The sequence below is a fragment of the Peromyscus californicus genome, unplaced genomic scaffold, assembly GCF_007827085.1.
Source record: "Peromyscus californicus insignis strain IS unplaced genomic scaffold, ASM782708v3 Scaffold_5__1_contigs__length_169319896, whole genome shotgun sequence".
In the NCBI taxonomy this organism is placed as follows: Eukaryota; Metazoa; Chordata; class Mammalia; order Rodentia; family Cricetidae; genus Peromyscus; species Peromyscus californicus.
The window spans coordinates 100,314,178-100,337,880 of record NW_026294573.1 but is presented as its reverse complement, the minus strand read 5'-3'; the positions used below and the strand labels follow the sequence as shown (position 1 = coordinate 100,337,880).

Genomic DNA, 23,703 nt, shown 5'->3' with positions numbered 1-23,703 from the left:
ACTTCCTGGGTGAGGCCAAGCTGCCCCCACTCTGCTGCTTCCTGTGATCTGGCTCCTTGTCCCTGTGGGTATGATTGTAGCTCCTTTCTCTGAGGAATTCACCAGTGACAGGCTTGGGCTTTCCCTAGACCTGAGCTATTGCCTTCTCTGGAATCTGGCCAGTGGGCTCCCTTGTGCCCCTCCCCTGCTGTGCACATAGATGGCTACCCTTGGGCCAGTGTGAAACCTGAGGATGCCACTCTTCCTCCTGAGCTGATGAGCTGATAGACCCTGGACTATCCGGGCAGCCCCCCCCTGGGAGCAAGGCCACTATCAGTGAGGCGCTGTCCACCCTGCAGGTCCATTAGGAATCCTGGGGGACATTTGCATCTGATTCTTAGGGTTTTGCTGGGCTTCTGGGTGTTTCCCAAGCTCACCAGGACTTTGGCATACACTGGAGTATGCCTCATAGGCCTGTAGACTGTGCCTAGGCAGTCTCAACTATATCATGGCCCCTCCCTCCAGGGGGCCCATGGAAATAGAGTTGTCTGTCTGGGTTGTCATGGCAGGTATTATTCTTGGCACATTGCAGGCTAAGGATGCTGAGTAATCCATGTTGTGCAAATGGAGGGTTCAGCTCATAATTCTGGAAACTTCTCCATGAATACCTCCTCTAGTTCCGAGACAGAGTCCTGCACCCAAGTATCAGCATGACCTTCCCCCATGTTCTTCTTTGTGTGAAGCTGGGCTGTCTGAGGTTCCTGCCAGCGGGATGGCAGGTCATGAGTTCCTGGGGGACTTGGGCCTTGCCTTGGCCAGCAGCCGAACAGGTCTGTCCTCAGCCTGCTCCACCCTCTAACAACCCCTCAGTTAGTTTGAAGGGGTAGTGTTGGTAGCTGCCTCATCTGCAGACTCGCCCTTTTGGTGAGCTCCTGGGTTTGATCCTGTGTCTGACCTGGCCTGACCTTGCTGGTCTCACCTCAGGGTGGCACCTGAGGTCTCTCTGACTTTCTTCCGTTAGTCTAGGACATGGCTGACCCCAGCCTGCTGCTCTGTTTCATCGTCTTCCATGCCGTGACTCCTAGATTGGAAGGTCTTACGTTTGAGATAGCTGCCCCCCACAACGTAACCCAAAGAAACGAGTCCTCAGGAGGGGTCCCCTTTCAGCTCATCCCTCCCCATGTGGTGTCATAGGTACTGGCATCATTGAGGGGCGTGCTGATGGACAGTTGGGTTTGGAACAGTGTTTGTGGAGAGCAAAGCCAAGATACATACAGACTGATTCCTACAAACGGAAGTTATAACATTTCTTTTTTCACCACATATTTCACAGTAACAAGAAAAGCAATGGTTCCTTCCAGGTTCTCTGCCAGGGAGCTTGCAAACCAGCCCTCGGGAATCCTCATTTTAGCCCTGTGAGGACACATCTCCATCTTGTTACCATAGAGGCAATAGATTCTGAGACGTCAGGTGACTTGGCTAAGCAAATAAGGAGCATTTAACACAGCAAATAAGGAGCATTGAGAGTCTAAATGTAACTCTAACCTGTTAGCTCAGGCCACCTCCTTCCCCCACTACCGCCCGCTCCCCCTCCCCTTTCTCCTCCTCCTTCTCCTCCTCTTCTTTCTTCTCTTTTCTCTCCTCTTCCCCCTCTCCTCTCTTCCAGCTATCCTCCTTCCCCTCCCTTTCCTCCTTTCCTTTTCCTTTTTTTTTTTTTTTTTTTTTTTTTTTTTTTTTTTTTTTTTTTTTTTTTAAGACATAGTTCCTCTAGTGGCCCTGGCTGTCCTGGAATTCACTATATAGACCAAGCTACCCTCAAAACTCTCAGAGATCCACCTCTGTCTCTGGAGTGCCAGGCATACACTACCATGCCTGGTACATCTTCTGTTCTTAAGACAATTATTTTTTTTAAAAATCGATTACAATGTATTGAGAGAGAGAGAGAGAGAGAGAGAGAGAGAGAGAGAGAGAGAGAGAGAGAGAGAGAGAGCATGTGGCAGTCAGAGGACACTTTGGAAGAGTCAGTCTTTCCTGGCTCCCCCTGGGGAGCCATCTTGCTGGCCAGAGATAAATATTTCTTGATGTTAAGGTGTTTCATTGTAATGGAACCTCTTGCACACCCAAGAAATTGAACACCTGCTTTGTTTTAAAAGTCACCTTTGATTTTCACACACCTTGACCCTCTGAAAGGGATTCGAGTTTAGCCAGTGTCCATGGACAGGATTAGAGAAGGTGGAGACTGTGGGGCTGTTCTGTTCCGGCTCCTCTCCGCCTTCTCAGCATGTCCCGTGGTGGCCCCCAACATGGCCCAGACCCCTGAGTAAGGGAGGCTGGTCTTCTCACCCTGGACTGCTGGAACTCCTGGCTGTTCCCCTGCCGTCTGGAGCTGAGACAGATACTGGCTGTGTCGGGTATTTGCAGGATCCACGAGAAGGAGTCGGCAGTGGTGTGCCCCGTGATCGATGTGATTGACTGGAACACCTTCGAGTATCTGGGCAATGCCGGGGAGCCCCAGATTGGAGGCTTTGACTGGCGGCTGGTATTCACGTGGCACGTGGTTCCCCAGCGAGAGCGGGAGTCGATGCGGTCCCCGATCGATGTTATCAGGTCTGCCTTCCTGGCTACTCATCTCAGAGCCCATCCTAAGGGAGGGATGGACGACTGCCTGTCAACTTCCATTCCCTACCTGTTGCTTCCCCAGAGCATTTATATTATTAAATATCTTTGCTGCACAAGTAGATTTTATATTGGTATGCTTCAGCTAATTGACTGAAAATTTTAATGGGGGACATATGTGTAAGTTCAAATTTTCATTTTTCCCTGGTGGTGCTGAGGGTTGAATTCTGGGCCTCACACATGCCAGGCTAGTTCTCCAGCCTCTGTCCTCTAATATTCTAAAAGCACAGGCGTCCCCCCCCCGCCCCCCCGCCCCCCACCCCCGACGCCACCATTGTTCACATCAGGGGTGGTGTTGCATCCTCTTCCTCCTCTTCAGCTCACTGCTTCCCACAGACCTTGTCTCCTCCAGGAAACTTGGTTCTACCCTCCCTGCCCCAGCCTCACAGAGCTCTGGGTGGTCGTTGTGGAAGTGTGTCATACACAGGGGACTTGCCTGTTGAGCTGTCTGTGAACTTCAAGGCAGGGACTACAGGGTGTGTCTGTGCCCTCAGGCTCGACCTGGTGCAGGGCACAGAGTGTGAGTTCGGGTGTGCTCATGAATGGATGAATGCATGGAAGGGCTCGGCTTCCAGGGACATAGACTCCAGGTGGGGAGGTAGTTTAGCCATTCATGAGGGCTTTGTGCCTCTTCCATTAAAATATGGGTACCACTTTTTTTCTAGGTCTCCAACAATGGCTGGGGGGCTGTTTGCTGTGAGTAAGAGATATTTTGAATATCTGGGGTCTTATGATACAGGAATGGAAGTCTGGGGAGGAGAAAACCTCGAGTTCTCCTTTAGGGTAAGTAATCCTGTCTTCTGTTTGGACTCATCCTGTGTTCCATATTTTTCCCCTCTCTCTCTTTCTCTACCTCCTCTCTTCCCTCCCTCCCTCCTGTGTGTTGGTGTATCCATTATTCTGTAAGACAGTGACACATACATCTTATCAGCTTGCTTGGCTTTTTATATGACTCTTTAGAAGCGTATTTTTGCATTTCCATAAGACTTGGGCTGGAAAGGACATCGCAAGTCTCTCAGTTTCTCACTCTGCAGATGGGGGGATCTGAGGCTGTGACTCAGTGCGTGGTCACTCAGAGTCAGTGGCAGAGCTTGGACTGAAATGCCAGAGCTGGAGTCCACCTGGAGCCGCTGCCTGGCCAGCTGTTTAGGAGGCAGCCTCTGTGTGTAGCACACCTGATAACTTCCGGGGAACTGTCTTAAAAACGCAGGGTCACAGGTTCCCGTGGACAGTCAGACGGGACAGACTTAGTGTGAGATCAGGAAGTAGCCTTCTGTAGCAGGCCTTGCTGCTTCCCGGAGCCCCTCCACAAAGCCTTAGCATGTCAGTGATTTCCTCGTCAGCAGAACCTTACATGTTTAAGGATCAAAACTTAGATTTCTAGCAATGTTTTGTCTGTTGTTCTGCCCTCTTGGAAGCAGTTAACTGAGAAGAATTTGACCTCCTCCCTCCCCCAGCTCTCACATCCTACGTTATAAACACCAGATGCTTGTTCAGACTGCCTTTGGGAAAACGAGGCCCTACATGACCCTGCCCGCCGAGTTTTGGGTGTAATGCTAACGGCTTTTCTGCCTCTTCCCTAGGTGTCAGGATACTCTGCCTCTTCTAGAAGCTTCCTCTCTACCTTTCCAACCTCTCTTCCTCCTTGCTGCTTTCTTCTCTGTGGCATCAGGTAATGAAGACATGTCTGACCCGCTGAGGAAGTGGGTTGCCGGCGAGGTCTTTCGGGCCCTCCCTGGTCAAGTGCATGAGCTTTACTGCCTGGTCTTTGGGGTTCTTAGCTCCTGTGGCTTGTCTGTCTCGGGCTGCTTTCTTGTTCTTTCCCTTGGGGTCAAGTGCGGGCTGGTAAGTGGCCTCTGTCCCCGTGGAGGCTGAGTGCCTTGGCGGGTGCCATCTCCTGGCTGCACTCCCTGTGGACCAGCAGCCATCCATCCCTTGCTCACCATGTGGCCTCTCCTCTCCACCTCCATTGCAGATCTGGCAGTGTGGTGGCACTCTGGAGACACACCCCTGCTCGCACGTAGGCCATGTTTTCCCTAAGCAAGCTCCCTATTCGCGCAGCAAGGCCCTGGCCAACAGTGTCCGAGCCGCTGAAGTGTGGATGGATGAATTTAAAGAACTCTACTACCACCGCAATACCCGGGCCCGCCTGGTGAGTCTCTCCCCACCTGCACACCAGCATCCTCCTGGGAACCAAGCACCATAGTCTGGCTTCCCCAGCAAAGTGGATCTGGTTCTAAGACCAGGGGCAAACTGGGCCTTTCTGATAAAGCCTGGGAAAGTCTATTCTTCATCCATGGTGATGCCCAGTTGATTCTCACTGTCCACGGAGCCATGGTTTATAGCCACTGCAAATACTGAATTAGTGATTTCCACACCATTGCTCCTAGCAGGATTAGGTTCCTGTGGGACTCAGACACAACAGTTTCGCCAGCCAGTTGGGACTATTGTTATGTATATTTCTGTTTCAGGACACTTTAATAGACATTGTTGGTCCATCAACACTGACCTCATGGCCAAGAGCACTGTAACCTATGCCTGAATAGCTCTTACCTAACAAACCTTTTCCCTGTGAGGCATATCACAACCTTCTATTTTTCTTTTACCTTTATTTATTGATGTGTGTGCGTTCATGCATGTGTATGCATGTATGCATAAATGTCCCCATGTGCGTGTGTGCGTGTGTGCGTGTGTGCGTGTGTGCGTGTGTGTGTGTGTGTGTGTGTGTGTGTGTGTGTGTGTGTGTGTTCGTGTTCAGGAATTGAACTCATGTTGTCAGACTTGGTAGCAAGTGCCCTTAACAGCGGGTCCATATTGTTGGCCCTGCATCACTTTCTTAGATTTAGGAATGCAAGAAGCCCTGACTAGGGAGTCAGTTTTGATGACTGCTAAAGTCAGCAACACATGGTGAAAAACAAGGTCTCAATGGATCATGGGAAAGACACACATTTACAGTGTGAGTGCACAACAGGATGGCCCTGTTAGATCTTCCTGGAAGCACGTGTGTTGAGTAACTTGAAGGTCTTGTTTATGAATGTCCGCGACTGAAGGCACCGTGAGTACTGATGTTGGGTCACAAACCAACCTCAGCGTGGAGGTGAATTCGCAAGTACAGAAGCAGAGACCAGCCAGGCTTGACTGTGCTGGCATAGCCAGTCTGGGGTGTGTAGTGTCATCTCTTGGCCATGGTGCAGGTGTCTTGGCTTTCCTCTTTGTAACCAGCTTGGCTGAGTCCATGTGCCTCTTCTTCCACACCTACATCACCGCCCCCATGGACTCTAGCCACACACTGAACTGAGCTGAGTTGAGTCCATGTCCCTTGGACTGACTGAGAGTGAGCCAGTGTCTCTCCTTAGGCGTATAGCTCAGGGGCTGCTTATGCCTCAGAGCCTCATTCTGCCTTTGCCTTTGGCACCTGTGAATCTGCCTTGTACTCCCCACAAGGCTTTGGGCCCATAGGCCCTATACCACCAAGCTCTACAGGTCAGGTACCAGCTTTGCACACCAGAGGACCACTTGGCAGTGCAAGGAGGTCTCCTCCGAGGCGTCTTCCCTGGCCCTTGATGGAAATTTCTCCTGAGGCCTCCAAGCAGCCCTGCAGGGTAGCTACCAACTCCTCATTTGATAGATGAGAAGTCTGAAGTGCAGCGGGTGGGGGAGAAGGAGGAAGAAGAGGGAGGGGAGGCTGAGAAACTGAAGGAAACTGCCCAAGGCCTGCCAGCTTACAGGATGTGGCAGCAAGCCTGGGGCCTGCACACTCCAGGGGGTCTCTCTCTCAGCTCTGTTGAACCCAAGAGCCAGCAGCCCGACCTCCTGCATGGTCCTGTGCGTCAGGGACGCCACGGTCGTTTGCCTCAGCTTCCTGTGTCCTGTCTAGTGCAGCAGACTAAAACACCTGCCCCTCACTGCCACCCCGCCTGGAACTCTAGGTCACTGTTCTCAGAGTGCACCCTGCTTCTCGGAACATGTGAGAAGGGTGTTGGATGCACCTGTAGTCTCGATGCCTGTTGGGCTGTGTTTGAAGATGGGCTTTGGTCAACGCTAGGGCACAGTGACTCATTAAAGGAAGGACATCTGGGGCCAGTGAGTGGATAAAGGGGCTTGCCACTAAGTCAGAAGACCTGAGTTCAATCCCTGGGATCTCCCTGGTAGAAGGAGAGAAGTGACTATCACAAGTTGTTCTCTGGTCTCCGTGTGTGCACCGTGGCATGTGTACACACACTCACACAACATAAATCAAACACTATTTAAAAAAGAACTGGGGACTAGAAATTAGAAGCGTGACACCCAGACACTGCCGCCCTTCCTTGGTGTCGCATGTCAGTCTTCCACAGGATAACACATGAGAGCAAGGACATTCGGATCTCAGCCCTCACCATTGTTCTTGGGTAAACAGTTGCTGTGCCGCATGGTGGCAGGCGACATGTAGTTACAGGGGCTTTGCCTGTGAAGTCAAACTTCCAGAAGTTTGCTTACCCCCAGTGTTGGTCTCACACTAATAAGTTGAGTGTCCAGCACACATTTGTACTTGACTACATTGAGCGTGCAGATCACTCACGATAATATCTAGGACCCAAGTCTGTGTTTGAGAGTGAATACTCAGGTATCAGTAGGAAGAAGGGCACAGCCTGAGTCATGGCATTCCTCTGGTTGGGCATGGAGGGTGGCCTGTGGTCAGAGCCCACATTGCACGGGTCTGAGATGCCGATGCAGGCTTCGAGTCTGGCTGCCAAGCTCTGTCTGCAGGTGCCTTGTCTCCTGATACCATTCTCTTTGCTAGAGTCCCCTATAGCCCTGCCAGGGTGACAGTCTTTTCTGTTGCCTCTGATGTGACTGGCCCTGCTCTAATGGGTTACTCTGTTGAAGACTGACACTTGATCCCCCACAAAGGGCAATAAGTAAGTGTCTGGGGTACCTCACACTTCTGTTCCCCAGTTCTTTCTCTTGAAAGTAAACTCCATGAAATTTGTTTTATGTGAGTGTGTGTGAGCATGCCGGGGTGCACATATGGAGGTCGGAGGACAATTGGTGGTATTCAGTTTTCTCCTCACAAGCCAAACACTATGGCTGCTTGAACGTTCTGTGCCCAGCACCCAGCTCAGTGAAAGCCCATGGGTTGATTATACGTTAGTTAGTGCCTTCAGCAAGGATGGCTTCAGGGCCCAGAGGATTCAACCATTTCGTTTTCTCAGGAACCCTTCGGGGACGTGACGGAGAGGAAGAAGCTTCGGGCCAAGCTCCAGTGTAAAGACTTCCGGTGGTTCCTGGAGACAGTGTACCCAGAACTGCACGTGCCAGAGGACAGGCCTGGCTTCTTCGGGATGGTAAGCGGTGGGTCGTGACAGATTGGATCTTGGGTCTGAACAGTGATCCTGGGGGAAGAAAATTCGCATTTGTGGGTTCCACAGACCTCCCCCCCCCTCCTGTGTGATGGGCACTGTTTTCCTTTCCCTTTGAGCATCTGACTCTGGGTGCGGAATGCCAGGACTGGAAGGCACTGGAAATTGGCCAGGATGAGCTACGGTTTGTTGTTGCTGGTTCATAAGTGGGGTGTGGGGTGTCATGGTATATGTGGGGATCAGAGAACAACTTTCAGGGGTGGTGTCTCTTCTGTCATTTTGTGGGATCCGGGGATCAAACTCGGGTTGTTGGACCTGTGTGGACCTGTGTGTTGGACCTGTGCTTGTGCCCACTGAGGGTCTCTCCAGTTAATTAATTGCTGTTCTGGGGATGGGGAGTGAGGCTTGCGTGGTGTTTCCATGTCTTAATTTTTGCTACTGTTTTCAGATTCCTTTTAGTCGTAATGTCCTCAACCAGTTAGTCATCCCCAACCCTTAGGAACCATAAACTCGATAGTGGAGGCAGGAGACTCACTTCCAGTACTTCGGAAAACCTCAAAGAAACATTTATGGACCAAGGCCAACTAAGACAAGAGTCCTGCTTTTGCTAGGAGCTAGGCCATCTCATGTGGCCTTCTCCACGGTTGCTTGTCTGAAGTGCTGGCGTTCCATTTTCGATAACTGCAAAGCCAGGATTTAGTGTTACTTTGTGTTTTCCATGTTCCAATGTACCAAAACACAGGAATACTGAGTCTTGTCTCTGTGATTGTAGAATAGTCAAGACTCTGTTCCTCTTGCTTCCTCCCCCTCGTCCCACCCTTGGTGGGTTTTTGTTTACTGGGGCAAACCCCAGGGGTCATGTCATTCGCTCCTACGCTCTTGAGGGTGCAGCCCTGTAAGTGCGGCATTGTCTCAGGGGTCAGACCGCTACCGTGGCCCACCACGTGACCACTCAGCCTTGCTGCCGCTCACTCTGCTGTTGTAAGGCGCACTCCTCTGGTTCCTCGGGTTGCTCTTTGGGGGATTGCAGATTCTAGCGGGGATCCCCACACTGTGTTGGACTGTCACATCTTGCTTCAGAAGACTCCGTTAGCCTGAGTCACACCTCCACATTTTCTCATTAATGACACTTTTACCAGGCTTGGTTGTCTGTGGAATGTCTCACTCGTGGTGCTGTCTGTAAGTTGCACCTTTCTCCTCCATATTTCTTTACCATGGAAGTGAGGCCGTGACCCAGAGACGTTTGGGCCAGGGCAGCAATAAGGCTGTGGCTGAGAGAGAGATGCCGGCTTTCAGGCCAGGCTTGTCATCTTAAAGTGGGGCCAAGTTCCCACCTATTGTCAACACGGGAAAGCGTTTATGACTAGAAAGAGCTAGACGGAGGGGCAGGGCTCCCCTCCCTGGGGTGGCCGCGGGGGCCTCTCTCCTCATCGTGTTCTCCCCACTGGATGTCAAGATTGTGTGACATCTCTTGGTGTGTAGAAGTCTAGACCCAGGTGCCACCTTTGTGTCTCCTTTAGCTCCAGAACAAAGGACTCAGAGGGTACTGCTTTGACTATAACCCTCCTAATGAAAACCAGATCGACGGCTACCAGGTCCTTTTGTACCTCTGCCACGGGATGGGGCAGAACCAGGTAGGTGTGGGCCTCAGTGGGGAAGGGGCAAGCTTTGTCACTCTAATTTAAAAAAAAAAAACTTCGTATTGTATTTATTTACTTATTTATTTGTGTACGTGTGTGTACGTGTGCCTGTGGTGTGTGTGTTGAAGACAGCAGGCAAATGCTGGAATTTGATCTCCTTCTACTGTGTGGGTCCCAGGGATAGAACTCAGGCCACCAGAGCCTTTAATGAACCAGCTCACCCACCTCACCAGCCCTCTGCGTGGTCTTTAGAAAATGAAATATCTGGGTTTTGTTTGCTTTTCCTGTCGGAGTACGACTCAGTGGCAGAGCACTAGCCTGGCGGGTAGGACTCACTGGTGTCTGTTACTTTGGAGTCACCGTTACAGGAAGAACCCAAGGGAGGAAGGTCATTTGGGCTCAGGACTTCAGAGCGTTCAGCCCATGGTGGCTTGGCCCTGTGTGCCTGGGCAGAGCATCATGGGAGCAGGAATGTGAGGTGGAGCAGTTCCCATCATGGGGTCAAGGTAGAGAAAAGGGATACCGTAGAGGGCCAGGGCAAGATCCAGTCCCAAGGACATACCCCCTGGATGTGCTTCCTCCAGGGAAGCCCCCTTTCTTGCTCACCACCACTTGCCAATCCATCGGAGGATTATAATATAAACAGTGGAAAGGGGTAAGTGGCGAGACTCAGAAGGACAGCGAAATGGACCGTACGTGTTCTCCCTCCCGTGTTGGCGTGAAAGGGCTAGAGTACGTGCTGGGAGTGGTTACAGCGCTGCTTCCACACTGCTTTAACTTAGTCACGTGTGTGTTGCCGGGGGTCCTTTGAAGGTGTCACTCCCTGTGGCCTCTTTGTAATTTGACTTGATGCTTTCATTATTGTCTAGTTAACTGGTTGTCCGCCTCTCCGTTTTTGTCATTGAAAGTAACTCTGTCACTAACTTGGATCAGAAAGAAGAAAGTAATAGATCTATATTTTATAGGGTTCCTTTGAATTAGTTCCTTTAAAGTATTTTTAAAGGTCACGTGTGTGTGTGTGTGTGTGTGTGTGTGTGTGTGTGTGTGTGTGTGTGTGTGTGTGTGAGTGTGTGTGTGTGTGTGTGTGTGTGTGTGTGTGTGTGTACGTGAGCATATGTGAGCCATGGCATGAGTGTAAAGGTCAGAGAACAGCTTGGGAGAGTTGGTTTTCGCCTACTTTGTGGGTTCTGGGGATTGAACTCAGGTCATCAGGCTCGGTGGCAAGCACTTTTAACTGCGAGCCAGCCCTAGAATGAATTCTTAAATAAAATAAGTTTTTTTTTTTTTTTGGTTTTTCGAGACAGGGTTTCTCTGTGTAGCTTTGCGCCTTTCCTGGAGCTCGCTCTGTAGACCAGGCTGGCCTCGAACTCACAGAGATCCGCCTGGCTCTGCCTCCCAAGTGCTGGGATTAAAGGCGTGCGCCACCACCGCCCAGCATAAAATAAGTTTTGACGCATGGTATCAAAACAGTGTTGGGGAAATTGCCTCAGGTGGGGCCCAGGCAGATCTTTCTGGTTTAAGTGCTGTGGGTCAGGCTGGGCAGAGAGGCTCACCTTTAGGTTTTCTGAGGACTAGAGCCCGAGACAGCCTAGGAAAGAGGTTGATGTGCCTGAGGGGGTCACCACCAGGGATGCAGACATTGGGGATGGATTGGTTTGGGACCTACAGAGCTTCACTGCTCTGAGGAGCCCCAGACACCCAGAGATGGAGAGAAGGAGATACAGCATTTTTCTCCCACTCCTGCTCACCATTTGAGCGTAAGCCTCCTTCTAGCCTGAACTTCCAGATTGCCATCATTCCAACCCCCCCCCCCCACGCCTTAGATTATTTGGGCTCTTCAATACTTCTTAGTGTCCTGCTCCTCCAAGCTGAGGATATCCATTGGAACCCTCCGAGTTCAGGCCCATCTCACCCCGAATCCTAGCCTCCTGTTTGATGAGCCCTTTAGAGATGGATTAGAGAAGCATTGCACCGTGTATTAGAGGCAGGAGAAGGTGCCTTGTCAAAAGTGCTAAGAAGTATAGCTTCTTGGGCCCTTCTGAGAAAGAACCCTTATTCCCACTCTGCAGTGGGACCAGGGACCAGGATCATCCCCAAGTATTGTAGAGATGCCAAGCACACCAGAGTAGGAAACACGTTGCCTGGGATGAGAGAAGTCTTTCTTTTTGGGGGTGGGGTGGGGTAGGGTGTTAAGCCTCTAATGCAGTGCGAGGCCAATGTGGTGGCCCACACTAAGCAGATGCTCTACCACTGAGCGTACCCCATGCCCCAAATCTTCCAGGCCTTTTTTGTAGCCGTTTACTTGGAAGAGGGAGAGACTGAGGCAGAGGAGAAGTGGTTGCCAAGGTTGCAGACAGCCCCTAAGACAGGTCCGTTTTCTTTCCCACCCAGCCCCAGCCCACCCTCCCTGTCTAGTAAGTGGGCTGGACAAGAGAGGAACGCTCTACCACACTGGCTATGTACTGCATTAGAGGCCAGCTCAGGGCCCCAAGACACCTGGAGCCCTAACAGGGTCATGGCAGAGGTGGGGTGGGGTGCTGGTGGCCCAGTCCACCCCATTATTCCCCCTAGATCAGTGGTTCTCAACCTTCCTAACGCTGCAGCCCTTTAACACAGTTCTTCATGGTGTGGTGACCCCCAGCCATACAGTTATTTTTATTGCTACTTCATAACTGCTGTATTGCTCCTGTTGTGAATCGTGGTGGAAACACCTGATATGCAGGTTGAGAACTGCTGCCCTGGATGATCTTGTTCAGGGCATCTTCTTCCACATCACAAGGTAAACTGACACGTGTTGGTCACCCTGTTGTTAGTTTTTCGAGTATACGTCCCAGAAAGAAATACGCTACAACACCCGCCAGCCTGAGGCCTGCATAGCTGTGGAGGAAGGGAAGGATGTCCTTATCATGCATCTCTGCAGCGACACCGTCCCGGAGAATCAGGAGTTCATCCTACATGAGGTCAGCGATGTGCAGTTCTCCGCCATCTATCCGGGTCTGTAAGACAGCGTGGAAGCCAGGTGTCCTCTCTAGCCTGGTCCCAGGGGGGTCTCCGACACTGACACTGGGAAGTGACTGCAGAGTCTGTGGCTTCTGGTGACAGTGGGGCTTTCTTCTCTTTGAGTATTTTCTCTTACACTATGAGCGACAGCAGGTTGTCATAGGAAGTAGAGTTGTCACAAATGGATGGGAGTGAGATGGAGTTGTTAATTCAAGTGTCATAGTGGTCTAAGCGCTCGAACATGAGCTTAGACCCAAGCATGAGTCGCCCTGCTTCTCTGAGCCTCATTTCCCCCTTGCTCTGCAATGGGCTTGTTAACAGCCACCCTGCCCTGCCCCAGGAAGGACTCAGTGGGTTCCCAGGACTTCCTGTGGAAGCTGAGGCCCTATAGAGACTTGTGGATGTAACCGAGCAGACAGTCTGGGATGGAGCTGGCTTTCCAGATACTGTTGATTGAGAGTTTGGTGTCATCACACACCTAGAAGGCACAGGCCCCTAGCCCTCTGGCAGCAGGCTTTACAAAGAGCTGGAGGAGGTAAGTCAAATAAAAAGGAGTTTTCTTCCAGTATCTGCTCCTGACTAGCCCCAGGGATGCACTGCTCATGAATGGGTTAATCTGAAATCCCGTTCAAAGTTGAAATACATAATAATAAGCAGTGGATTTTTGCAGGCTCCCTGGAAGAGCTGAACCCTGTAATGTTGCACTCCTATAATCCCAGCACTTGGGAGGCTGAGGCAGGGGGATTGTGAACTTCAGGCCAGCAAGACCCTGTCTTAAACTAAAACCGACTAGGCAGAGTAATCTACACACCCTGCAATCTGTTCTCCTCTTCCCTTGGCATTTATCTTTTGTTTGTAAGCTGTGCCGAACCCCAGAGAGCGATAGGACGATGTGGAAACAAGGTTGGCCTCACACTGTGTTAAGAATTTCACTGTAGGGCTGGAGAGATGGCTCAGTGGATACAGCACTCGCCGTATAAGCGAGAAGATAGGCGTTCAGATTTCCAGTACCCACCTAAAAAGACAAAACTGGGGAAGCAGCCACCTGGGAGGCAGCCCTTGGGAGTCGGGGAGCCTCAGAGCAAGCTGGCCGGCTAAACCGGTGAGCATGAGATTCAGGAGAGACCCTGTCTCAAGTAAAGAAGGTGGAGGTGACGGCATGTCTTCCTCTGGTCTCTGCATGCACACACACACACACACACACACACACACACACACAATTTTACCTTAAAATTTAGTGCTCACTTAAGAAGTAAGTTTGTGTAGAAGGCAGGGCAGAGAGGTGCTATAGTGAGTCACTTACTTTTAGCCTCCTCGGGAGGTAACTTGGGGGGCCCTGGAAGAGTTGGGGTCAGCAGCATCTAGCTGCTTACAAGGCCTCTCCCTCAGAACTGGGAGATTATGCATTCTGACTGGCCCTTTGTTAAATTCCTTACGGGGATACAGCTTATACCACAGAGAGAGGGAGGCACAAGAGACACAGCAAAGACAGCCTCCCCATGCCCTGGGCCAGGGTGGGGAGAGAGAAGCAGGGCCGTTAAAGATCCCACGCCCTGTGAGACCCACTGCCTCTTACCCAGGCTGGGAACAGATAGCCAGGGCGCTCGGGTCCCTCACCCGGCTGCAGCCAAGTTAGGAGTATGGCCAGGTCTCCTGACTCTGTTAAAATGCTCAGGAGAAGGAAGTTATCAGGGATGGAGTTAGGTAGTGAAGAGACCCAAGGGAGGTAAATAAAGGATCTTGCTTGTGATTTCCGGGGAGACAAGCTAGAGGTGCTGACCCATCCTCTTGAGTAGCCAGCAGGTGGCGCTGTTTTGCGTGGCTGGCACATTTCTGAAATGCTAAAAATCCCTCCCTGGGGTCTTCAGAATCTGCCTTACAGGAAATGAGGCTTTTCTGAGGAGTCACTAAAAATCATCTTGAATGTGCAACGTCTGTTATCATTTGTAGGACGGCACTTTAGTTCACAAACAGACCGGGAAATGCGTCGAAGCCACAAAGAAGGACGTTGGCCACGGCTTTGTACCACTCTTGCGGGACTGCACCAACTCAGATAAACAGAAATGGGTCTTCAAGGAACATGTGTCATAGTGCATCGCCTTGTCAAGGAAGAAGCCCATCATGGCCATGAACTCTGTACCCAGTGAGATGGAGGAAGTGCATGGTTGCCATTTGTGAATGTGTTGGATTTCACAAGAATGTGAATAAGTTTTGTACAGATTTTGAAAACTTTAAAAATGTCTCCCAGTACCCTGTTTTCTAAGGGCAATCCTAAGATGTTACCTTTGGTATTTGAAAAGGCTGATAGGATTTTTTTTTCCCTATCAAGATGTGCATTTTATAATGGTGCCTTTTATTCTCACTAGCAAGAAGGTAAATATTTTATTTTGGTACTTACAAGGATCCCTGGGTATGTGTACTTTGCACAAACTGATAATACCTCAAATGTCAAGTTAGAGTTTTCTCAGTGGGGTGAGATGGACACTAGAAACATCGTGTTGATTTCTTCAGGTGTGAGTTAGATGAGATGGTCTAGATTTGTATAATAAAGAATGCTTTTTTGCTTACTTATGTGTTGCTGCCACAGTCAAAACTCTCCCATAATGTTCATATGGACCAAAACAGACTGACCAAACCTGAAATTTCAAAGAAACACTATGGATTACCAAGAGCATCCAAACTTGAGAGTGTATTTCTAGCAATGCCTACCGGGAGGGTGGTGGGTGGCGTTTAGTAGTGCTTAGCCACTGTGACTTTAAGACATGTTTGTATAACTTTTAATTTTTATCACCAGGTAGTACCAGGGAGAAATGACATATTCTGCATGAAACTCAATTTTCAAGTTGGTTCTTAAATAGTATTTGATTATTTAAATCAGTGTGAGGGTTTGTGATAGAGCAGCTGCTGTGGATACTGCTCAGTAATGCAGGTGTCTGGATGACCCTAGATCCATTCCCAGAGCTCGCCGACTTGTTAAAGTGAATAGGAACGGTTAAAAATACCGTCAGTGAACTCGGGGTGTAGGTCAGTTGGTAGAGTGCCTGTGTAGCATGTACGAGGCCCTGGGTTCAATCCCCAGCACCTCATTTTTTTAATAGGCTTGGTGGCACACCCCTAATCCCAGAACTTAGTAGGTGGAGGTAGGGGAATCAGAAGTTGAGGGTTATCACTGGCTACACAGAGAGTTTGGGGTCAGCCTGGGCTTCAGGAGACCCTGTCTCAAGAAAACATCAGTGAGAAGGTAGACTGTGGATCTTGTTTTTGTCCCAGTCAATTGTGAAAACACATATGTGATTCATTAAAAAGTGTCTCCTCGTGTCTCTCGCTCTTCTCTCAAGCATTCTACCCTGAGGAAATCTTTCTAGAATGATGCTAACAGCTCCTCAGAAACAGATCTGCTTTGCCTGGATCCACCTGATGCACCGTAACTGCTCTGTACTTCCGGTTCGTGTGAGTGAGATGGAGTTCATGAAACAGAGTTCCGGGGCAGGAGCAGGTGAGGGCTTAGCCTGGTTTGGGGCATGGGGAAGGGGCTCTGAGTCCTTCCTTGCCTTTTTTTTTTTTGCATGTGTATGTAATGTGTATATATATGCATGTCCATATATCTGAGGCACGTGTGTAGAGGTCAGTTTGACTTAAGGTGTCTCCCTTGATCATTCCCTGCAGAGCTCCATGTTGGCCAGGCTTTTCTGTGGATACTGGGGATCCATCCTCTGCTCCTCATTCGTTCAAGTCAAGCACCCTGTCCACGGAGCCAGCCTACCCCTTTAGATTCTCACGAATATCCTGTATAAAATGCAAAGTGCAATGCATGTCAGCGGGTTTATTGAGGAGCAAATACCAAACAATGCAGTTGTTTTCTCTTTACGGATTAGGCAGCTCTTGAGCAGGCAGGAGTGTGGGGTAGGGCAGCGCCTGCATGGCTCTGCTCTCAGGCTGAGGGCAGGATGGGCCTGGCCATCCCCTGCTCCTGCTGTGGAGACTTGTAGGTCAGGGGAGGGACCACTGCTCCGCTTCCCCCTGCCTTCTGTAGTGTAGGGTCAGGTGGCCTGATGGAGGAGGAGCCCCTCCCCAAACCCAGGAAAACAGCCTGGGTGGGCCAGACGCGAAGCCGGCGTCCACAAATGCGCCCAGAGCGTGGGCGGCTGCACCTGTGTCTGTGTGCGCCCTCAGCACGGCCGCCAGCTGGCTTGGCTGGAGGAGTCAGCTCACTCCTTCCACCAGGAGCAGTCAGCTTTAGTGTCTGAGAAGATCGCGAAAATAATCTCCTCTTATTTTTGGAAACATTACAATATTTGAGGAGGCTTTCCCTGCAGGGCTGGGTGGAGGGTCTAAAAAAGGCCCCATGGATGTGAGGAGGCGCCCCTGCTGTCTTGCCTGTGGCTCCCCATCTCCACCTGACCACGGGAAGGTGTGGATGCAGTGCTAATGTGCGGAGTTGCTGAGGCAGATTGCCTTGGGTCCTAGGATTCCATTTTAATTTCCTCCGAGGAGCTCTCAGGGGAATGTCACCCCTAGCCTGGCCTCCTGGGGATCTGGGTGTTTGATGGTGGATGTTTAGGGTATGTTTTGCATGGATGACTTCTGTATCCTAGAGGACAGCCTGATGCCCAAGTGAGCAAGTGTCCCTTTCACAGAATTCGTTTCTATTAGCAGACGGCTGTGGTTCTTCTCTCTCTCTCGGGTCTAATATAACTAGCAAGATTGCCGTTTGCTGGGAGAGCCCTGACCTGGAAAGAACCAAGTTAGTGTTAGGGGTGTCAGCCAGCATGCCATAGGGAGGAAAGGAATATCACGTGAAACAGCAATGTATCACAGATCTGGAGCAGTGGGACAGGGCTTGTGCTAGTCAGGGCTTGTGCTGACAGGATGAGTCTGTATAGACAGAGAAAGGGGGTCGGTCTGTTAGAGTGACTCACAGGCTGTGGTCCCGCTAACCCAACAATGGCTGTCTACCAGTGGAAGGTCCAGGAACCCAGGAGCTGCTCAGTGCTCGAGGCTGGATGTCTCAGCTCGTCTTCAGTAGACACCAGGATCCCAAAGAAGTAGGCTGTAATGCTAGTGAAGGAATGGACTTGCCAGCAAGTGTGAGAGCAGACAGGCAAAGAGAGCTAGCTGCTTCTTCCATGTCCTTTATACAGGCAGCTCTTCACACCTCAAAAGATTGGGTTAAAGGTGGGTCTTAACACTTCAAGTGATTTAATTATGAAAAAAAAAAAAAAAAACAAAAACAACAAAACCCTGTCAGGTCTGCCCAGCCACTTGAGTTTTAGTAAAGTTTAGATGGGTCAAGGTAACAATGGGGCCAGCAGGAAGAGGGAGCTGTCAGGGACATGCACAGTCAGCCAGGGAGTGGAAAGGAAGTGTGCTGTGACCAAAGCCTCTGCTGAGGTTCAGGGTGTTGTCTTAGCCCTTTTCCCCACAGGGTTCAACAGGTGTGTCAGAGTTGAGGCACTGTGCAAAGTCACACCGGGACAGGCGGTCCTCATGGGTGTGCAATTCAGACTAAGGAACTAGGGATGGAGGAAAGAGCTGGAAGTAATGCTCAGGGTGACTGCCCCTGTCTCTGGTATGAGCAAGTTATCCCTATACTCACTGGAGGCTGAGACAATGTGCATAAAATATCACCTAACTTAGATAATGGTTCTTATAGAATGAGAATCCAATATAGATTTATTGCCTATCTGTGTGATGGTGGCATAAGTGTGTCTTGTGATCTCTCTCTTTCTCTTCCTCCCTCCCTCCCTCCCTCCCTCCCTCCCTCCCTCCCTCCCTCTCTCCCCTTCTCCCTCTCTTTCTCTCTCTTCCTCCCTTTCTCCTCCTCTCCCTCTCCCTCTTTCTCTCCCCCCCCCCCTCTCTCTCTCACACACACACACACACACACAGAGTGTTGATCAAGCCCCACTGCCTTGTGCATGCAAGGCAAGCGCTCTACCACCAAGCCTCAGCCCTCTTAGCTATATTCTTTAGTTACTTGTTGAGCACATGTCTTAGAAATTACAATATGCTTCTTAAATTTCTCACAGTCTTCAGCTTATTGTTGAATTAATTCTAGTAAAACTTAGCTGGATCAATCCGTTTCTCCCCTCTTTTCTGTCGTGGACATGGTATGGCTTATAAACCCAGCAGCAGAATGGCACAGCTGCTGCTTTGACAGTAAGAGAAGAGTGTGTATGCACAGTCCTTTAGTTCCCTGGCATATGTACCAGTTGCTCTCTGAAGCTCCACGTATTGTTTGCTTGCATTGTAAGGATGTTAGTGCTTCTCCCAGGGGTGGTTAGATCCGTCTGTAGCAGACTCTCTCTGCTTATTTGGGAATGTTTTTATCCTGCCTTCCATGTTTGAGAGATGGGTCGTTTAGCTGGGTATAGGACCATCCTTGGAAGGTTCTTGTTTATTCTAGGACTGGGTCCATAAAACTACATGAGTCAGATTGCAGAACTTTCTGCTGTGACAAGGATGCCCATCCTCCGGTTACCCCTACAGAGCCCTCACGTCCCTCTGTACTCCAGCAGCTCCAACAGCCAGTCTTTACTAAAGGTCTATTTAAGGAGCCACACACTTTCTCTGTCAGGCTTCTCATAATCTGCCCCACCCCGCCATGCTGTAGGTCTCTGTTACAGTAGTGTCTCCCTTCCAGATGTCGGTTAGTATTTCCTATTGCAGCCGAGAACTTAGCAGGTGAAATTGGCACTCACCTGCTTTCTCACAGCCCCATGTGGGTGGGTCATAGGGCAGGCTGTGCTCAGCGTTCCTTGTTTCTCAGCTCCGGGTCTCTGAGTGAAATCAAGATGTGGCCTGCTGCTGTCTCCTCTAAGACATGGGTTCTGCTTCCCAGCTCACTCATAGTGGAAATCAGTCCCTGTGGTTGTGGGACGGAAGCTCGCTGAGGTCACTGCTGAGAACATGCTGCTGGCAGTGAAGAGTAAGCTGCCATGTTGTGTGGCATGACTAGGGTTCAGGACGGCCTCCAGGAGCCAAGCTCAGGCTGAAGGTCTGGGAACATGGACACTATATGTACAGTGGGATTGGGGTCCCAGGGATGATTGCCTCTGGGCATGCCTACTGACCATTCTAGAAGATTCCGTTGTGTAGACTGATTAAAAATTCCTAAGGAGTAAAATTTTCTCACCTGACAAAACACCTTGTTGATCAAGAAGGGGCTTGTTTTTCTTAGAAATTTGACTATTGTGTTAATATTTTTATATATAACTATATATTATTTACATATAAATACAAAAATATAAATTATATTTATTTGTAATATAGTGCTTTTTATGGACTGAAGTGTCCTGTCCCAGCAGGTTCCCTTTCCCTTCCTGTCAGGACAGCTCCTCACACACTCCTGTGCACGGAGGAAATCACCACCACTTGGAGAACAGGCCCACTGGGCGGTTCTAGGGCAGGCCGGAGGGTCTTCATGCCATTGCTTCTGGGCTGTAGGTTTCCCGCGTTCTTCCTTCTATTCCTTTTCTTCATCCCGCCCCCTTTCCTCCATAGCTTTCCTTTCTTCTCGCAACTAGCAACCCCTCTGTCTGTCTGTCTGTCTGCCTGCCTGCCTCTCTGTCTCTCTGTCTCTCCCCCCCCCTTCTCTTTCTCTCTCTTTCCTGGATATCATGATGTACCCCGGACTGGCCTTGAATCCTCCATGTAGCCCAGGCTGCCTCAGTCTCCCAAGTGCTGAGTTTACAGGTATGTGTCCCTGCCTGCTGTTTGGGCTGCATTTTCAGCAGCAAAGACCTTCAGTGTGACTAAGAAGGAGGCGGGGCTGTGGTGAGAAAGGCAAAGGGAGGCTGGGGCCAGCCCACGGGCCTGCCTTCCTTGTGTGACTCACTAGGGGGTGGTGTCAGCTTGGAAATGGGACAGTGCTTTTGTGGGAGACGAATCAGTTGGTTTTTAAAATCCTGCAAGTCTGAGATCCACGAGATGGATGAACACCTGAGAGACACCCAGAGGCCACCCAGGGCCAAATCTAGTTAATGGGGGAGACGGAGGCTGTTGAGGGAAGGGTGTGTTTGCAGACAGAGCCAACTAGAGCTGACTTCTCCGCATCAGGATTTCACGTTTTCTTAATAACTGTCGTCTGAATTCGGCTTTGTTGAAGTTCTGGAAGCGTCCACGGGGCCTCTTTTAAAACTGCCCCTGCACAAACCGGTTTGCTAGATGGTATTAAGTTCCAATCTTGAGAAAAGGTTCTGAGGCCTTTGACATCTGGTCTGGCACATCACAGCTGCAATATTCACTTGATAAGTGTGGCTGGAAATGCTAGCCTGTTTCCTAGTGGCCTGGAGAGATGGCTCAGTGGTTAAGAGAACTGACTCTTCTTCCAGAGGACTTGAATTCAGTTCCCAGAACCTACATGGCAGCTCCCAACCATCTGTAACTCGAGTTCCTGGAGATCCATCTCCCTTTTCTGTACCCTCAAAATCCAGGCGTGGAGGTGGTAGATATAGACAGGCATGCAGACAAAACACTCATATACACAGAATAAAATTAAAATCAAAATAAACTGTATCCTCAGTTTCTTTCTTTCTTTTTTGGTTTTTCGAGACAAGGTTTTTCTGTGTAGCTTTGCGCCTTTCCTGGACTCACTCTATAGCCCTGTAGCCCAGGCTGGCCTCGAACTCACAGAGATCCACCTGGCTTTGCCTCCCGAGTGCTGGGATTAATGGCATGTGCCACCACCGCCCGGCTCAATTTCTTTCTTTAAGGGTAGTTTCAGAGGCTTGCTTTCTACTGGGATTAGATTGTCTGATCTTGTCAGGTTGGTTGTGGGGAAGGACTGTGGCCTCCCATGTGTAGCTTTTACTGATGATGATGATGATGATAATTACCACAATCAAGGCACTGTTCTAAGAATACCCTACCAGTAAGCTCACTAGATTCTTAAAATACCTGCCAAGATGCCAGTCCATACAAACCCTGGCCCTGATTTAGTTAAAAATACTGGGGAGGGCAGAGAACTGGTCTGAGGTCACATAGCACCCAGGACTTACTCCAGAGCTCAGTGGTTGCTGCTCTTAGAGTGGGGAGAGGTGACTCACAGGTCCCTGAGGGTCCCACAGCTCCCACACCCTGGAGTAGGTCCATCCCCTCACTCTTAGCCCACTTACATAACACTGTTAGCTCCAGCCTGAATGAATGAGTTTGCCCCACTTGGAGCGCACAGGAGATTTTGTGACTGATTTACATCTCTGTGCAAGCACATTTCTGTGGAAAGTGCCAAGTCAAGAGAAGAGCCGGGGACCATGACCCACACGCAGAGCCACATGGGGGCCAGACTGCCCCTCCGTGTGAGTGCACTTAGGTAGAATTTCATCTGTGACCTCACCCCCCCTCCACCCTCTCTCTCTTTAAAATGGCAGGGACTGGGTGAGGTATTTCTTCAGTTTTTGCCTTGTAAGATCCTCGCTGCCCTGCCAGAGAGGCCCCAGTCAGAGCCCAAATCAGCTGTGATTGCTCCATCTGCCCCTTAACCATCTTCAAGGATTCAGTCCCTATGGAATGGAAGCTTCTGTCCCAACTGCTGAATCATAAAACTTCTGTGAATCATCCTGAACTTTTTACAAGGCAAGGGTCAGTGAGAGAGAGTGTTCCTGAGAACGTTAAGGGAGATTTCAGCACCCCACAAAGGAATCACCAGATGCATATGCCCATTGGTACTGCTCCGGTGCAAAGTCAGGAAGGATTGCAAAGCACCACCTGATTCTCCTTGGCAGCTGTGAGCGAAGAAAGCAAGTAACTGTAGAAGATTCTACAGGGACTTCCAGAAGTCAAATGCTCACCTCCCCATCATTACAAGAACCCCTCATACGTGTCTCCAGCCATGTGGTCAACCAGCCTTAGCCCGTCTCCTGCCAGTGAGCAGCAGTCTTCACATGACACCCACTTCCTGGTAATGCTGGGATGGCTCTCCCTGGGGCTACATTCTTGCTCTGGAACTCCTCGGAGACCACCCAGTGTGTTTGCGCTTAGCATCTGGGTAGTCCTTTAGAGTGGAGATGTCCCGGAGTCTCCTCTGCTCCAGCACAGCCAGCCAGCCTTGCTTCCTCCACCATCCTGGTGGGGTGTGGTTTTCATGGGTTTCCAGGGAGAGAAGCCAGTGGCAGCATTCAATCTTCTGCATTTAACTGGAAGTCTGGATGTGGTACTGCTCCACTGCCCAACAGTCCAGGCTGGACTCTGACACCTCAGGGCTGATGAAAGGGGCATCACTAGGCTGGGGGGTGCATGTATATGACACAAGAAAGAAAGAGACCTGCTGGGCATGGTGATAACCTACCTGGAATCCCAACACCTGGGAGGTAGAGGCAGGAGGATGTGGAGTTTAAGATCATCCTTGGCCACACAGTCAGAGGCTAGCCTGGGCTACATAAGAACTGGCCAAGCCTCAACTCTTTCCATGTGGAGATTGAGGCAGAAGGATTGCCATAGTTTGAGGCCAGGTTTGTCTACAGAGTAAGTTCAAGGCCAGCCTGGGATACATAGCAAGATCCTTTCTCAAAAGAAATAAAAACAACAAAAATTACCTTTAAGAATACCTCTAAATGGAGTCTGATTCCAAACCTTATTACTACAGAAACAACTGAAGACCGAGGTTGGACTTTGCTCAGCAGGAGAGATGACGTCAGAAGTTACGTTAGGGACTGGTGCTATACTCAGCTTGACTGCTTGCACTCTGGGCAAGCCACCTCACTGCTGAGCCACCCTCTGCCCCATGTATAAGAACAGGGTCTGGGGCTGGAGAGATGGCTCAGCGGTTAAGAGCACTGGCTGTTCTTCCAGAGGTCCTGAGTTCAATTCCCAGCAACCACATGGTGGCTCACAACCATCTGTAATGAGATCTGGTGCCCTCTTCTGGCCTGCAGGCGTACACGCAGGCAGAACATTGTATACATAATTAATAAATAAATCTTTAAAAAAAAAAAAAAAAAGAACAGGGTCTGGGCTGGGAGGGGGCACTGAGCATTATATGAGTTAGTATGGAACCAGCACTCCCTTCACCCCGTGCCTATTTGGTGGTGCTCAGGGAGCACTCACTGAGGGAGGGAATGCAGATGTTTTGCAGA

At 50.2% G+C, this 23,703-nt stretch overlaps 1 protein-coding gene across 1 annotated transcript in view; it reads left to right on the top strand.

Annotated features, from left to right (window-relative positions):
* Galnt12 (polypeptide N-acetylgalactosaminyltransferase 12) overlaps positions 1 to 15,953 on the top strand; it is a 29,196-nt gene extending 13,243 nt beyond the window's left edge. The window contains exons 4-10 of the mRNA XM_052717830.1: positions 2,401 to 2,586; positions 3,321 to 3,438; positions 4,631 to 4,807; positions 7,848 to 7,979; positions 9,515 to 9,628; positions 12,448 to 12,594; positions 14,585 to 15,953. Coding sequence (XP_052573790.1) covers positions 2,401 to 2,586; positions 3,321 to 3,438; positions 4,631 to 4,807; positions 7,848 to 7,979; positions 9,515 to 9,628; positions 12,448 to 12,594; positions 14,585 to 14,725 — 1,015 coding nt within the window. The 3' untranslated portion in view covers positions 14,726 to 15,953. The remainder of the gene's footprint in view (positions 1 to 2,400; positions 2,587 to 3,320; positions 3,439 to 4,630; positions 4,808 to 7,847; positions 7,980 to 9,514; positions 9,629 to 12,447; positions 12,595 to 14,584) is intronic.
* The last annotated feature ends 7,750 nt before the right edge of the window (positions 15,954 to 23,703 follow it).